Below are 14,833 nucleotides of genomic sequence, written 5' to 3'. Positions count from 1 at the left end.
TTGTGTGTATGCATGTGTGTATGGGTGTGAATGTATGTGCATGTATGTGTGTACATGGGGGGGTTGGGAGTGGGAGGGTGGGGGGAGGACTCTGGGGAGGGGGAGGTGGGCGGAGGAGACCCCTATCAGTGCCTACCGCCATGGTTTCTGTAGCGGTACAGAAACCACGGAAACCATGGCGGTGGAAGGGGTTAAAATTCCATGGGCGGCCTAGTGACGGCCGCCGGGCAGGAGACTTTTGTCTTCAGCCGGACGATCGTTACCGCCGTAGCAGGCAGTGTGTTAACTTGGCCAATGTCATAATAGTGGAGGTATGTACCACCAAGCTTGTTGGCTGTACTACCTCCACTATTACACCGACCGCCGGGGTCATAATGACCCCCTAAGTGGCACACCCCTTCCGTAGCCACAAAAATGTGAAACTACCTTTTGATCGGTATGGTAAACACACAATTTTAATATAGTCAGGATAGTCAAATTCCCTCGAGTTTTGCTAAGGTGTTTCCAAAAGTGTGTCCGTCTGCACTCGGGAACGGCTTGTGTGATTGCAGAAGCTCATGAATGCTACCATTTCAAAATTATTTTTATCTGAAGTCTTTATACAATATAAAGTACGTGTTGTATTTAACTCACTTATTTAGGTATTCACTTATTTGGTTTCTCAGAAAGGGGCTAAAAGAAGATTTGCAACTTCCCAGCGCTGTTTCAGTGATCCAAATTAGATCTGCTCCTTGTGACTCCACCCCCTTTTTGTTGCAACACCTTGACCTACAACATATGGGTGAATATGCATGTGACTGCACATCTGCAATGCAGCCTAATTTAAAAAAAGGAGAGCAATGTGATTTGATTCCTCTTGTGTGAGGTGGCAATAATCAAGGCCACTGGAATTATGTGGCAGGGGAAGGCAAAATATGTAGCAGGGTTGAGTAAATTATGTGGAAAGAAAAGGCAAATTATGCAGCATTTTTAAACTTAACACTGTTTGGGCATTGGTTGCACCTCATACTGTAGTCGAGAGAGATTAGTGTTTGGTGCCGGTGGGTGGCCTAAAGGTTACTGATGAGGCCAGGCTGATGGTGATGTCCGGGACCCTTGGAGCTCTGGCTTCTTGACACTTTTGTGTAACTGGTGCAGTTGTTGCAGCAAGGGGAGCTGATGGAGTTCCACTGTCGGGATGGGGTGATGTCATCAAATGTCTTCATCCCCTGAATGATACGTAGAGCGCCCTGAAGGGTGCCCTAATGCCTTATGTTTATTCTTTGCTGTCTTATGTCTAGTCTGAAAAATCACAATAACTTCTATTTCCCCAGTAGATTTCCTTTGTAAAGGTATTTCAATCAATAAGGAAATATGTGAGGTACTCAGCACTGTTATCTCAAAGCCTGTTATGAGGTTCTGTGGTTATACTGAATAAGCAACTACCTACATCAATTTCATATGAAATCTCTTAATTGATGTCATAACTACACTTTCACAATTGCCGTATTAACCTTCTTGCTTTCTCAAATTAACTTAAAAATGGACCATTTGCACACTCTTTTTTCTAAATTTTCTCGGGGGTGAACATCCCCTCAATACAGTTGGGCATGTTCGCTCACAACAGGTCACTCATCCCAAACTTTGATGCTCCACCACTTTCAAATGTCACCACTGGTAAATTTATTTTAAAAATATGTAAAAAATATAAATACATTTCCCTACCTATTACTGCTTTAATAAAGTGGTAATAGGTATGTACCTACTACTTACCTACATAATACAGCTGTCTTTTAATTCTCTAAAAACAGTCATTAGCCAATTATATACTGGTTTGTCATTGCCAAGTACCATGGTATACTGCTAATTTATCACAGTATACCATTACCCAAAATATAGCTAGGTTCTAGCTGTATTATTGGATTGTGGTACCCTTGCATTATGCATGGTGTTGCATAGGTAACAGAATACTTAAGGCAGATTTTCAAAGCAGCGCAAGGCCACCATGCATGGCCCTGCTTTGATTGGAAAATCTGAAGAAATGCAAAGCTGCGCAATTCGCTTTTTTGTGTTACTCTGCACAGCATAATTTATATTGCTGTTAAATTTCACATGCATCTGTAAGCCACCCCACTGTAGCCACTCCACTATATGCTATTTCACTCTATGCCGCTCCACTCTACGACTCTCCACTGTACCAGACCTCACTCTACGCCAATGCCCTCTGCTCTATTACACTGTATGCAACACCACAGTACACCGCTACACTCTACAGTCTTACACTATAGGCACCTCCACTCTATGCCACTTTAATCTACGTCTCTCTACTGTACATCACTCCACTGGATGCCAGTCCACTCTACTCTACTCCACTCCAGTGTATGGTACTCCACTCTACACCACTTCATTCTACGCTATTCAATTGGACACCTCTGAAAAGAAGCCTGTGAGAAAAGTCCTTAGAATATATGAGTTCTAATTTACAATTCCTTGCCTCAGTAGAAGAACACCCTTCACTGATCACATCTCTGGCCAGGCAAATCAGATTTCAAGGCACCAAGAAGGTGAACGTCTCTGTTATTGAAAGTCTTAGCACTGAACGTGATAGATATGCAGTCCTTGGGAATAAGCCCAGATTTGTGGCGACATTAAATGCATTTAGTTTGGGGATGTTCCGAATAAATATTCATTGACCCCCCACAGGACGTACAAGGTTTGAGCAGAGATCTAGAGTGAGAAGAAATGTCAGCCATTATGATGATGATCTCTTGGCTCCACCCAGGCATACATGGGGCAGAAATCAGTTACTTTCTGCAGCTCAGGGTGAAGAGAGGTGCTGAGTAGAAGACTGATCAAATCAAATAATTCCTAGAAGACAGCAGAGCTCCAAAGATTCCCAGTTTACAGGTAGATGTGTTTTAAAACTTCTGACACCTGAAGCAGCAGAGGAGGCCTGGAGTTCTCTCCACCTTCCACATTACATCAGGGGTGGTAAGTAGTATATGGATGTATCATTGTTATTTTTCTGCATATGTATACTGTTGTATTGACATCATCTATCAAGAATTCTCAGCTTGAGGTAAAAGAGAATGTTGATTCTCATAATTTTAATGGTTAGAGAATCATGATTTTGTTAAAGACAAGGAGGCTAGCATTATGCATTAATCCTTTATTCACTACTTCCAAGCAGCATCTTTAAAGCACCATGTTAGAATCATAAATGACAACATAAACTAAAAGAACTTTCAGTCCATAAAACCCCCCAACACTCCACACTCTTTGTCTTTTGGTGCTCTTCTGACCGCCAGGATTGTAATGAGGGCCCATATCTCCTAAATGTCTCTGAATTAGACCAATCAGCCGCCTTCAAAATCTCCTCTAATCTTCCACCTTTATAAAAAACCTGAGATGACATTGCCCCTCTTAACAAATGAGATTTAAATCTTTTCACATCCACACCTGCTTCTTTCATAACATTCTTTACCTATCCAGCAATTGCCACTGCTGAAACAGCTTTAAAAGGTTTCACTTATGAGATCAATAACTGAGTGACACCATCTGCCCTAAAGTCTTCCATTCTTCTTTTGTATTCTGTTATACATTCAACAACACAACATTTTGGTTTATCCTCAAAATAAGGATAGAACACTGACATGCATTTAGCCCTCCTATATATCTAAAATAAAACTCACTCTGGCTGATCAAATCTAGACTGCAAATCTAATGCCTGAACATCAGAAACTCTTCTAAAAGAAACTAAACATAAAAAAGTTACCAACTTCCATGATAATTCTCTCAGCCGTAAATACATGTTTGAGGGCCATCTGTCAAATAAATTAAAAATCAAATTCACATCCCATAATCTATCATATCTAGTCTTTGGTCCCTTCAAATGAATACCCTTCATAACTCTACAAATCACAGCACTCCTGCCTACAGATAAATCCTCTACCAAAGAATGTCCTGCTGAAATAGTTGATCTATAACAATTTAATGTTCTAAATGCCAAACCTTTGTCAAACAATTCTGCTAAAACAAATTGGCTATTTACGCTTCATCAGCTTCCACTGGATCCAGGTTGTGTTCCAGGTGCCAATCTGTCCAAATCTTCCATGCTTCCCTATGTCTTGTCTTTCTACCTGGAGCCCACGACTCATCGAGGAGTTCCGAAGCCTTATCCGAAAGTCCTCTGAATCTCTCTGACCTTCTGATATCTTCCAAACTAGAAGGCTGAGAGAACCCTCCTGTGCAAGAGGATGTTGTTCTTCATCTAAACCTTTCAACATTCCTGTATGACGTTCTATTAGGAGTGGAATCTCCACTGTTATTTCTAAAATTGTTGAAAACCAAATCTGAGTTTTCCAGAAAGGGGTCACTAGAATTATTTGATAACTCTATCTCCTCACATTAAGTAAAACCCTCTGAATCAAAGCAAAAGGTGGGAAAGCATATCCCTTCCTGACTGTCCTATCCTGGGTAAAAGCATCTACTGCCAACACCTCTTGATCTGGATGCCAACTGAAATAAGCTCCCTTTTGGGTAGTCAAGCGAGATGCAAAAGAGTCTATCTCTATTGGACCTGGAGAACTTTGTATCTTCTTGAAAATCTCCCTGTCTAACATCCATTCGCTGTAGTCCCTTAAGTGGTGAGAATTCCAATCTGCAACTTACTTCTCCTTTCCTGGCAAATACTGGGCTAACAATGTTATCTCTTTTTCTTCACAAAACTCCCAAAGGTCCTTGGCTATCTCTGTTAACCTCTTGGATCTGCTTCCACCCAATTAGTTCATATAAGATACTGCTGTAAGATTGTCCATCCTCAGTAATACTGAACAATCTTGTAAAGTCTCTTTGAAAGACCGCAATGCAAAAACACCAGCTTTCATTTCTAAGAAATGTATGTATTTTTGTTTTTCCAACAAACTCCACCTTCCACCTGTCTCCTTGCCTTTGCACATTGCACACCAGCCAAATGTGCTTGCATTTAAATGTACTACATAATTTGGGACTGCTCCAAACATAGCTCCCCCATTCCATGCTTCTAAATTTTCTAAACACCAGGTCAACTCTTCCTTCGCATTTACTGAAATCTTCACCTTGTCTCCATACCATAAGCATTTTGATAACCCTAATGTCTTCAATCTCTAAAGAGCCCTGTAATGCAATGGCCCTAGGAAGATTGCCTGAATCGAGGAAGATAAGAGTCCTATCACATGAGCTACATCCCTCAATGAAACTTTCTGTTTTATTTGTGATTGATTCACTTCTCTTTTTATCAGTGTTATTTTCCTGTCTGTTAACCTGAGTTGCTCCTTTACTATGCCTTCAACAAAACCCAAACATCTGATTTGTCTCCTCTCTGACAACTTTTACTTGATCCTCTTTTAAATGAAGCTCTCTGTCCTGATAAGGTATACTGTCAAACCCTATTCTGAATCCGTTTACAGAAGTCAATACCCAACTGTCGTGTGTTATCTTTTCCTATTCCTTCCTGAAAAACTTCAACATTCCCCCCACCTTTCAATGGAAAAAAAACACTTGTAATCTTCAAACCTACCTGAAGAGGAAGACAGCTGTCCTCTCCATCTCGAGCCTCTGCCTCTGTTCCCTCTACCTCTTTGTAGGTAGAAAAATGAGGTTGTTTGTTTTCCTCTGAAATTGGATCTTCCCAATCCAACATGGGTCTTATAATAACTTTGTCCAGAAGGGTGCCCTCCCTGTCCAGCGCAGTGATAAAAATTATTCTGATGGAAATCTTTACGCATGGAGCTCTGAGCTTTGTCCAAAGCAGTGAATGTTGCTTCAAATTTCCCTAAAGATGTGATCATTCCCTCTCCAAAAAGAAGACCTTCAGTGTCTTCACCACTTTCCTTTTTTGCTAATTCTCCCAATTTTGGGTTGATTCTGAACAAAACTGCCTCTCTCTGTGGGACCCCCATTAATATGAGTCTGCTCAACTAAATCAAATATACATGTCAGAAGACTCAAGACATCCAACAACATGTCCTCTCACTGTTTCAGCAAGCGTTCCAATCCTTTCCTTGTATCTCTACTAAGTTTGAATATATAAGTGATAAACTTAGGATCCAAATTAGGAGTCATTGTTACCCTTTCTTCAATAATAGGCCTAGAACACTGTGCCCTCAAAATGTTTCTCTCTTCTTTTTCCAAAGGTTTTCTTATTTTATTCTTAACATATTCTGCTACATGACCCAAAGCACACCAATCTGAACTCCTCGGGTGTCTTATCTCTTTAGGAATAAACATTCTTTGCCCTAAAGCGTCTATCAGACGCTTTTATTTTTTCTTTAAGTTGAATTCATTATCTTTATACTCTGAATCAGTCACATTTTGTTATTCCTCATAATCCATATCAAAAACATAATCATCATATTCAGAGCAACTCTCCTTCCCTCTAACAATATCACTTAAATCACATTCAGGGTTAACCTGCCCTGAACTCGTGCCACTTTGGGACACCTTTTCTTGCAAGCCATGTTGGGCTCCATAGTTAGAAGATACTGATGCCTCCTCCACCATCAAGTGTTTCTTCTTTCTCAAACATTTTCCACCTGGACCCTTATTAGAAGAATTATCTTCTTCGAACAAGGTCCAATACTCTTCCTCATCATCTTGCCCTTTCCTCTTCTTCTTTTTTTTAAATATCACACAAAGGTTCTTTCATGCTCTTTTTAAACTCCTCTCTAATTAATTATCCCATACTTTCTTCCTGTTTCTTTGTTTCAATAATTAACTTTGCATCCTGCAAATATACTATTTTTATTTACTATTTGATGTTCTTATAATTCCTTAAATTTTAAACTTTAATTAGTCTCGAGGAACTCACAAAAATGCACTGACCGGGTCATAAACTCCTCAGTATACGTTAGTTTTCAAAAACGTTTGTTTGTTTCCTTCTGTCTTTTAAGAAGACCCAAAACTACATAAAGATGCTGATATGTAGCACAATGCACTGTAGTGCACTTCCTGTTTGATTTACCAACATCCCTTTCCTCCAAAAGAGAAATCCTCTCATAAGGTAATGTATTCCTTTCTATTTCTTTGTTTGTTTTCCTTATTTTCTATTTGTTTATTATCTATTTTTAATGTCTGCGCATGAACGCACTACCCTGTGAAGAAGCACTCTTCACAAAGACACAGCTCTTTCTTCAACAAAGACATGCCTCGAACGCACCCACAGTGCGACCTACTTATAGGAAATCAAAAGACGCTTTGTTATTTGAACAATACATCTACAACTGAGATTAAACTGCTTTCCTTGAAATATGCTGCAAATACTAATAATGCCTACACAAGCCAAATAAATCAAATACTAATAATGCTTACATAAATCAATCGCATCACTTTCCTCATACAAAATTTGTTTTAGGTTTCATTTTTCATTTAATGCATATAAATATACTTTAAAATTATTATTTTTTTAAATCAAACTAACATTGCTGGAAATAAATACTCATTCTTTCCAAAAAACAACATGTGACATATTAAACTATCCAGATGAAATAAATACCAATAAATTACATATCTACTTTTTTTGTCTTTCAAACAATTTCTAATATTTTAACACAGATCCCATAAATTGGGCTCTGATAGATCTATCACAGCCAAAACTCAAATCAAATAAATATCATCTATATATTATTATTTTTTTAATGGACAAATTAAGTAAAATATATTTTTCTGCTCAGAAGCAGCAAACCAAAAAGGAATAGTGTGGAGTGTTGGTGAGTTTTACTGACTAAAAGTTCTTTTAGTTTTTGTTGTCATTTTTTATTCTAACATTAGAGCTTTAAAGAGGCTGCTTGGAAGTAGTGAATAAAGGATTAATGCATAATGCTAGCCCCCTGTCTTGCCATAAAATAATTCAAGCATGTGGGAGATTCCAGCCAGGGAACCACAACTGTATGCTGAATGCCTCGTTGCAGATGCTGACGCAGATTACAGGCCTTTGCTCAGGTATGAGGGTTGATGTCCTCCCAGGGGAACCTGAAAGGCAGGCTTAGAGCTTAACATGCTATGCTCGAAATATAACTTAGAGAGAGAATAATCTAGTGGCACTATGATAGCCTTATTCTTGTGTTTCACTCTCCTCGTCACTATTTTAATATTACTGTGTTATGTAGTCCTGGTTATTGCAGCTCACGCTTTGCTATCCAAAATCCAGTTGTTTTATTAAATCAATATTTAAAACTTATACTGCCTTTATTGTCATTTATATATGAGACTGACCTGTGTATGAAAGAACCGGTTGTGACCTGAGTGACCACGACTTCCCTGAGAAGTACTGATATGTCATGCGCTCGGCTGCCCAATTGTCTCTACAATTTGGGAGAGATGAGGCACTGCTAGTTAGCCGGAGCAAAACCCGGATTTGGAGTGACAAGCGTCATCCACCGTGGGTCAGACTCAGTCCCCCAAATTGTGGACGATCTTGCTGCTCAAAATCCAGTAGTCTCATCATGATAATGAGAGCCTACGCGACAAGGCCACTCATTGTACTATCAGACACCTTACAAGTCACTCATCTAGACTTAAATTCCATCAACAGTGTAACTACTAGTTGGGTATTAGAAAACAGTCACATACTTAAAGGTAAACCTAGGGGGGTAATTTAGAGATAGGCACTAATAGGACATCTACCAAAAATCAATAGATGCCTAATCTGCCTACTTGTCAGTTCCTTGCTTCAGGTTGAGGTGAGAGAGTCACTATCTTTCAGACAGTGGAGCTTTGGCTGGCTCCACCATCAAAAAGACAGATCAGCAGCCTTGTAACTTTCAATTAGAGAACAAGTTGGTTTGAGAAGGCAAAACCCTGTTATTTAGAGTGTAAAGAGCAAATGAGTACATTAAATCCTGATAGTGCACTGAGAAAGGAGTGATTCACATTTGATATTTTACTAGCAACAGTGGATCTATTAAGATTATGAGGACACTTATAAAAACGAAAAGTTCCTCTAGCCTTAATGTATTAATTGACCCACTTATAGCAATCTGCCCCTGCAATGCAAGTGTCTATCAGTGTCTATCAATCGTCTCACCATCTTAATGATCAGTAATTCACTAACTCATCACGTCTACAAAAGCAAAAAAGTGCTTGCCACCAAGTAAAACAAAGTCATCGAAGCTGTTCTCTTAATGTAAGTCTTGTCAAGGGTAATCACAACCGGGGCATATTATGTGCTTGGCAGGAGCACAAGTGGTTTGACAACAAGAGTGAGAAAGGCACTTGTATTAAACATGTCAAAGCAATAAGACTAAACCATGACAGCAAGAGAAGCAGAAATAATTGCTGGTGGGTCATACGAAATACTGGGACTATGCCCCCACATGACATAATATGGCAGTCATATTCATGCTTTACTCACTAATGGAGGGCTATCACCTCTGTTTGAAGTGGAGCTTGCATATACTTACTTAATCAGTACAATGCCATGGTGGTCAGAGTATATTTGAAGTTCAGAACCCAGCTCCATGTATGGGTCGGAGGCTGGGTTGGTGATGCCAAAGGGCAAGGTAGGGCAACAGTCTTAGAAAGACCCTTTTGTCAGTGTATGGGCAAAACAATTGCACGGTGAATGTTATTTTACGTTGAACGTTGACAATAGTTTTACATTCCTGGGAAAGGAGCACAGCACTGGTGCTCAGAACCATTAATGTCACTCTCTTCAATCAGCAAAGGCAAGTGTGTTCTCTTGTTTTTTAAGCTACCATCAATACATAATTTGTCTTCTTACTAAATCCACCAATCAAACATCAGGAACCAAAATGCTTGATTGTTGTAAGGATCATTAGACACTGTTAATGATTAATACCTTTTCAGAATCATTTTTAAATACACTGGATCTGACAGATTTGAAACTATGTCACGTTCTCTCTTCACAGCATTGCATAAATCAACCACTCATTTATTTGCTGACCTGCTTGCCCAGCTTGTGGGCTATAAAGGAGGCTTCATCGTCAATTTCAGCTTCATTCATTGGACGAATACGAAGGGCCACCTACAAAGAGCAACAGCATTTGATTAATTTGTGTGCTTTTCACTGGTTTCCTTCAAAGCTATAAACATCTTAAATGTACTTTACATGCTTTGTTCTGGGTAGACTAACAGATATCCTTGAAGCAAGAGATTAATGGATCTATATCATCCACAGACAGGAAAGAAAATGGAAGAAAAATAGAACTTCTGATGGCCTTATGGTATGGAAATGCTTCCACAAACATGCAGACAGCTCATCACATCAGCCAAAGCAAAGTACTATAATAGAACCATCATTGAAGCCATCAATTAGAGCAGTACACTTTACAGGACAATCAAGCACTGCATCAACCCTAAGACTGACCAGCTTATTCCTCAATCCACAGAAAGGTGCCATGCCATCAGCCTCCTCTTCGGTGAAAAAATAAAGAAGATCCACCAGAATGTCATCAACATCAAGTCTGCTTCATCTCATATGTCCACCACTTCCCGTAGATTACCGCAGTGATCAGCCATCAAAGCCTTATTCTCACAGATCTCATTGATATACTCAATCACTCAACTCCACTTCTGATGAAGACAATGTCTTACCATCATCCTTTATCAGGCCTCTCTCTGTGGGGACCCTCTCTCACCCTTGCTCACCACTATCAACACCTCCCTCACTGAGTATTTTTCCCAGAGGCCCTGAAGATAGGCCGTATTCCCCGGCTCCTAAAAAAACCTGCACTAGATCCTGACGAGCTTGCCAACTACTAGCACATCATTCACCTACCATTTATCTGTAAATTCACAAAAAAAGTAATCCATGTTCATCTCCAACATCATATCAAGGATAACCGTCTCCTACCCAACTACCTGTCTGGCGTCACATCACACAGCGGCATGGAGGCCATTACTTTACACCAGAGGTTCCCAATCTGTGCGCTGCTGCACCCTGGTGCGCCTCCAAAACTACCCAGGGGCGCTGCGACGCAATGCCTCAATAGTCCAAGTGAAATTTATTTTGTTTTTCAAGCTGGCTTTCAAAAATATGTTTTTCTAAGATGAAACTCCCTCTAGTACCGCTAGATGGCAGTGTGACATGAAAATAGCACAGAATTGCTCCTATCTGTCAGATCTGTTAACACAAACTATGAGCAATGCAGAGATATAAACACACACCCGTGTTGGACTTAAGTATGTATGGTGTCACTTTTAAGGAAATTGTGGTATCCTTTTAATAATATATTTTATTTAATCCTGAAGGGCACTGTTTTTAGTCTTGTTAATGTTAGTTGGTGGGAAGACTTTTTAACATATTTTGTAGTGTATGAATAAGTTCTTATAACTATGATAGTATGCAACATGTTTAATGCATAACTGTGTTTTTACTTTTTTGATATGGTGTTATGTGGACTTCCATCTGAGTTTTGTACCATAATAAGAAGTGAATTGACACAAACTGTGACACATGACTATAGTGAGAAAGAATCAGAGACTACAGACAAATACTGAGGTTTGAGACAGGAGAGTGCAATGACTCCATCAGACACTAGAAGAGACAGAAGCAGAGTTAAGATAATGGTGGCTGCTGGAACATTTAGTAAAGTATTTTAGTAAAGTATTTGAAAATGAAATATAGCAGAGCTGATTAGTGGAGCTGCATTCGTATATATCAAAAGTGGCTCCTTGACAACTAGAATGACCTGAAGGAGAGCTCCCTGTGCTGGAGGCAATTTTTCAGGAACTAAACATAGTTTTAAAGAAAATCCATATGCAGACCAAGGTGCTGAAGAGCACTGTTTCCATCTTAACCAATGAAAGTTTTATTTATTAAACAACTGTTATATATTTTTTATTTTGCTACATCTATGATTATAATACCTTCATAGTTCATACCAAGTATTTTTGAGGGAATAAAATGGAAGAACTCCAGGGGCCAGGCGTACAAGCACCGCCCTTCCCCCCTCCCCACTTGCCAAAATAAATACCACAGTGGAGTGCCGCAGCCAACTGCCAATAGGTCAAGGGAGCCACGGGTCAAAAAAGTTTGGGAACCACTGCTTTACACACTATAGACACTGCCCTCCTGATCACAGATGAAGATGACTCCAATCTCCTGATATTGCTGGACCTCTAAGCTGCTTTTGATACAGTCCACCATACCACCCTCTTACTCACTCTGGAGTTTTGAATATGATTAACCGGCAATGTACTTCACTGCTTCTCCTTCTACCTTTCCAGCTGACACCAGTTTGGTAACGTGGGTATTTCCAGGCCCTATAAGATTCCTATCAAATGCAGAGTCCCTCAGTGTTCGATACTAACCGTTGTCACCTTCAAGCTTTAGTTTGAACTACATGGTGCTATACTCACACACAACAGCCTCAAGATTTACCAACATGCCTATGATACCCAGTATTATCTGAAGATTTCCTCTGACATCCAGTGCCACAAACACTGCCTGTATATCATCCAGAACTGGATGTCCACAACCTACCTGAAGCTCAACCAAAACCAAGAGAGAAACAGTACAAACCTGGCTTAGTGACATGAACCTTGAGGGTTTCAAACCCATACTTTCACTGAATGTCAAGTCAGTTGGATTGACCCTGGACACCAACCTTACCCTCAAGAAACACAGTGTCAAAAAAACAAAGACACCCAGATACCAGCTTTTTCTCTCTTACGTACAAAGAAAGTGAAACCATTTATTCAGAAGCCAACTTCAGAACTGGTGCTGACGTTCCTGAACTCCTATATCTGGATGGTGGTAATCCCATGCTCCACACTGACATCCTTTAAGGACATCCTTAAATCTACAACATGTCTCATCCAGGGCCTGAAGAAATTTGATTATATCATTACCATCCCAATAGGAAACACCAGTATTCCCTTAACATCCACGCGGTGTGGAATGTTGATTGTATGTTTACAGACATTATTGCTTGTTACTCAGGAAGAACACATGACTCTTTAATTTTCTGTCACAGTGGACTTAATCATCTTGCAGCGAAGACATATCAAATGGATTACTGTTCGGACTCTCACCATAGAGATAAGACTACTGGTTTTGGGCGGCAGCACCACCACATGTGGGGGGCTAAGTCAATCCCACACCATCTAGCATCTGCTGGCCTAACCCTTTGGGATAGCTAGCAGCACCTCACCCAAACCACCCAGGAAGTAAAGGTGATTTGTGGCAGCCTAATATAAGACACTCAGACTCCTAGGGAAGTCGTGGTAGAACAGATATTACCCCTTTCTCTCATTTGTACATGGTCTCATACATGCAGGACAGACAGAGAAATGCAGGACAGGTTTCAATATATTTTATTGAAGCAACTGCATTTTATGTAATAAAGCATGAGCTGTGATTATTAGGAAAACAAAACACAATACAATTATTACTGTGACCAAGAGTGTGAAACAAATAAAAGTCCCAGCATCCTGTCATACTACTGAATCTAAACCCTTACCCACACTTCTAGCTACTACATGAGAGAATAGAAATGATAGGCCTTCTATGCCCATACTAGTCTCTGTAAGGAATTCCTGGCCCCATACCTGAATAATAAGCAGGGGTTGTTTGCCTGTTCTCTGCTGGCAGTCCTCCCAAGTAGCTGGAGCCAAGTTCAGCAGAGCTGTGACAACATGGTACAAAGGTGGATGGCTGGAATTGCCCCTCTAACCTAATAGTGTCATTTGGTCTTTTTATAATAAAACGTGTTGTTTTCTAAGAACTGGTGTGACATGATACTACGTCTTTTCGGTATATGGTGCACTATGTACTCTTGGACAGGCAATACTTGCTAGATTATCACATACACCCTTCAGCAGAGCACAAGATGAAAATATTATGCAGAAGGAACTAATAACAATCCTTCACAGAAAGGCAACTGATAAAAGTAAGAAAACATCACCACTAAAATGAAGCCATGCTGAAATATTAAAAAAGAATAAATGAAAATGAACTTGGTAAAAGGGCACAGGCCCGGAGCTAAAAGAAGTGTGCCCAAGCAACGCACTAAAATGGACCCCCGACACCCTCCCCATTGTCGATACAAGAGTCCAGAGACCAGACTGAAAACCTCTCCCCACTTTCAGCTGGAGGGGACACGTGTTAGACCTGACAGCCTTAGGGTGGTCTACCCACAACGTTTTGCCTACCTACCTCCATTTTTCTGATCCTGTGTTCGTTGGTTTTAGGACTCTGCACACTTTATCACTGCTTTACCAGTGCTAAATTGCATGTGCTCTCTCCCCTACACATGGTAACACTGGCTCCTACCCAATTGGCATATTTAATTTACATGCAAGTCCCTAATAAAGTGCACTAGAGGTGCTCAGGGCCTGTAAATTAAATGCTACCTGTTGGCCTGCAACACTGATTGTGCCACCCACATAAGTGGCCCCTTATTCATGTCAAAGGCCTGCCATTTCAAGGCCTGTGTGTGTAGTTGCACTGCCACTTCGACTTGGCATTTAAAACTACTTGCTGAGCCTTAAACTCCCTTTTTCTACAAACAAGTCACCCCTAAGGTAACCCATAAGGCAGGGTGATATGCAAGTAAAAGGCAGGACATGTACTGTTGTGTTTTACATGTCCTAATAGTGGAAAGCTCACAAATTCATTTCTCACTATAGTGAGGCTTGCTCCTCTCATAGGCAAAGCATTGGAACTGCCATTATATACTTTTAAGTGGTAGATTCTGATCTGAAAGGAGTAGCCTTGTCATGTTTGGTATGGCCAGAATGGTAATGGAAAATCCATCTTGCTGGTAAAGTTGGATTTAGCATTACTATTTTAGAAATGCCACTTTTAGAAAGTGGGTGTTTTCCTGTATTTACTGCTTCTGTGCCTTACAGCTTG

The 14,833-nt window shown here is 40.2% G+C and overlaps 1 protein-coding gene across 1 annotated transcript in view; it reads right to left on the bottom strand.

Annotated features, from left to right (window-relative positions):
* Nucleotides 1–14,833, bottom strand: part of LOC138262383 (kinesin-like protein KIF19) — a 94,150-nt gene that overhangs the window by 38,966 nt on the left and 40,351 nt on the right. Inside the window, exon 2 of the mRNA XM_069212283.1 lies at nucleotides 9,920–10,000. Coding sequence (XP_069068384.1) covers nucleotides 9,920–10,000 — 81 coding nt within the window. The remainder of the gene's footprint in view (nucleotides 1–9,919; nucleotides 10,001–14,833) is intronic.

The sequence above is a fragment of the Pleurodeles waltl genome, chromosome 10 (assembly GCF_031143425.1).
Source record: "Pleurodeles waltl isolate 20211129_DDA chromosome 10, aPleWal1.hap1.20221129, whole genome shotgun sequence".
NCBI lineage: Eukaryota > Metazoa > Chordata > Amphibia > Caudata > Salamandridae > Pleurodeles > Pleurodeles waltl.
Note: the sequence above shows the minus strand (reverse complement) of the source record. Positions and strands in the feature narration are given on the sequence as shown.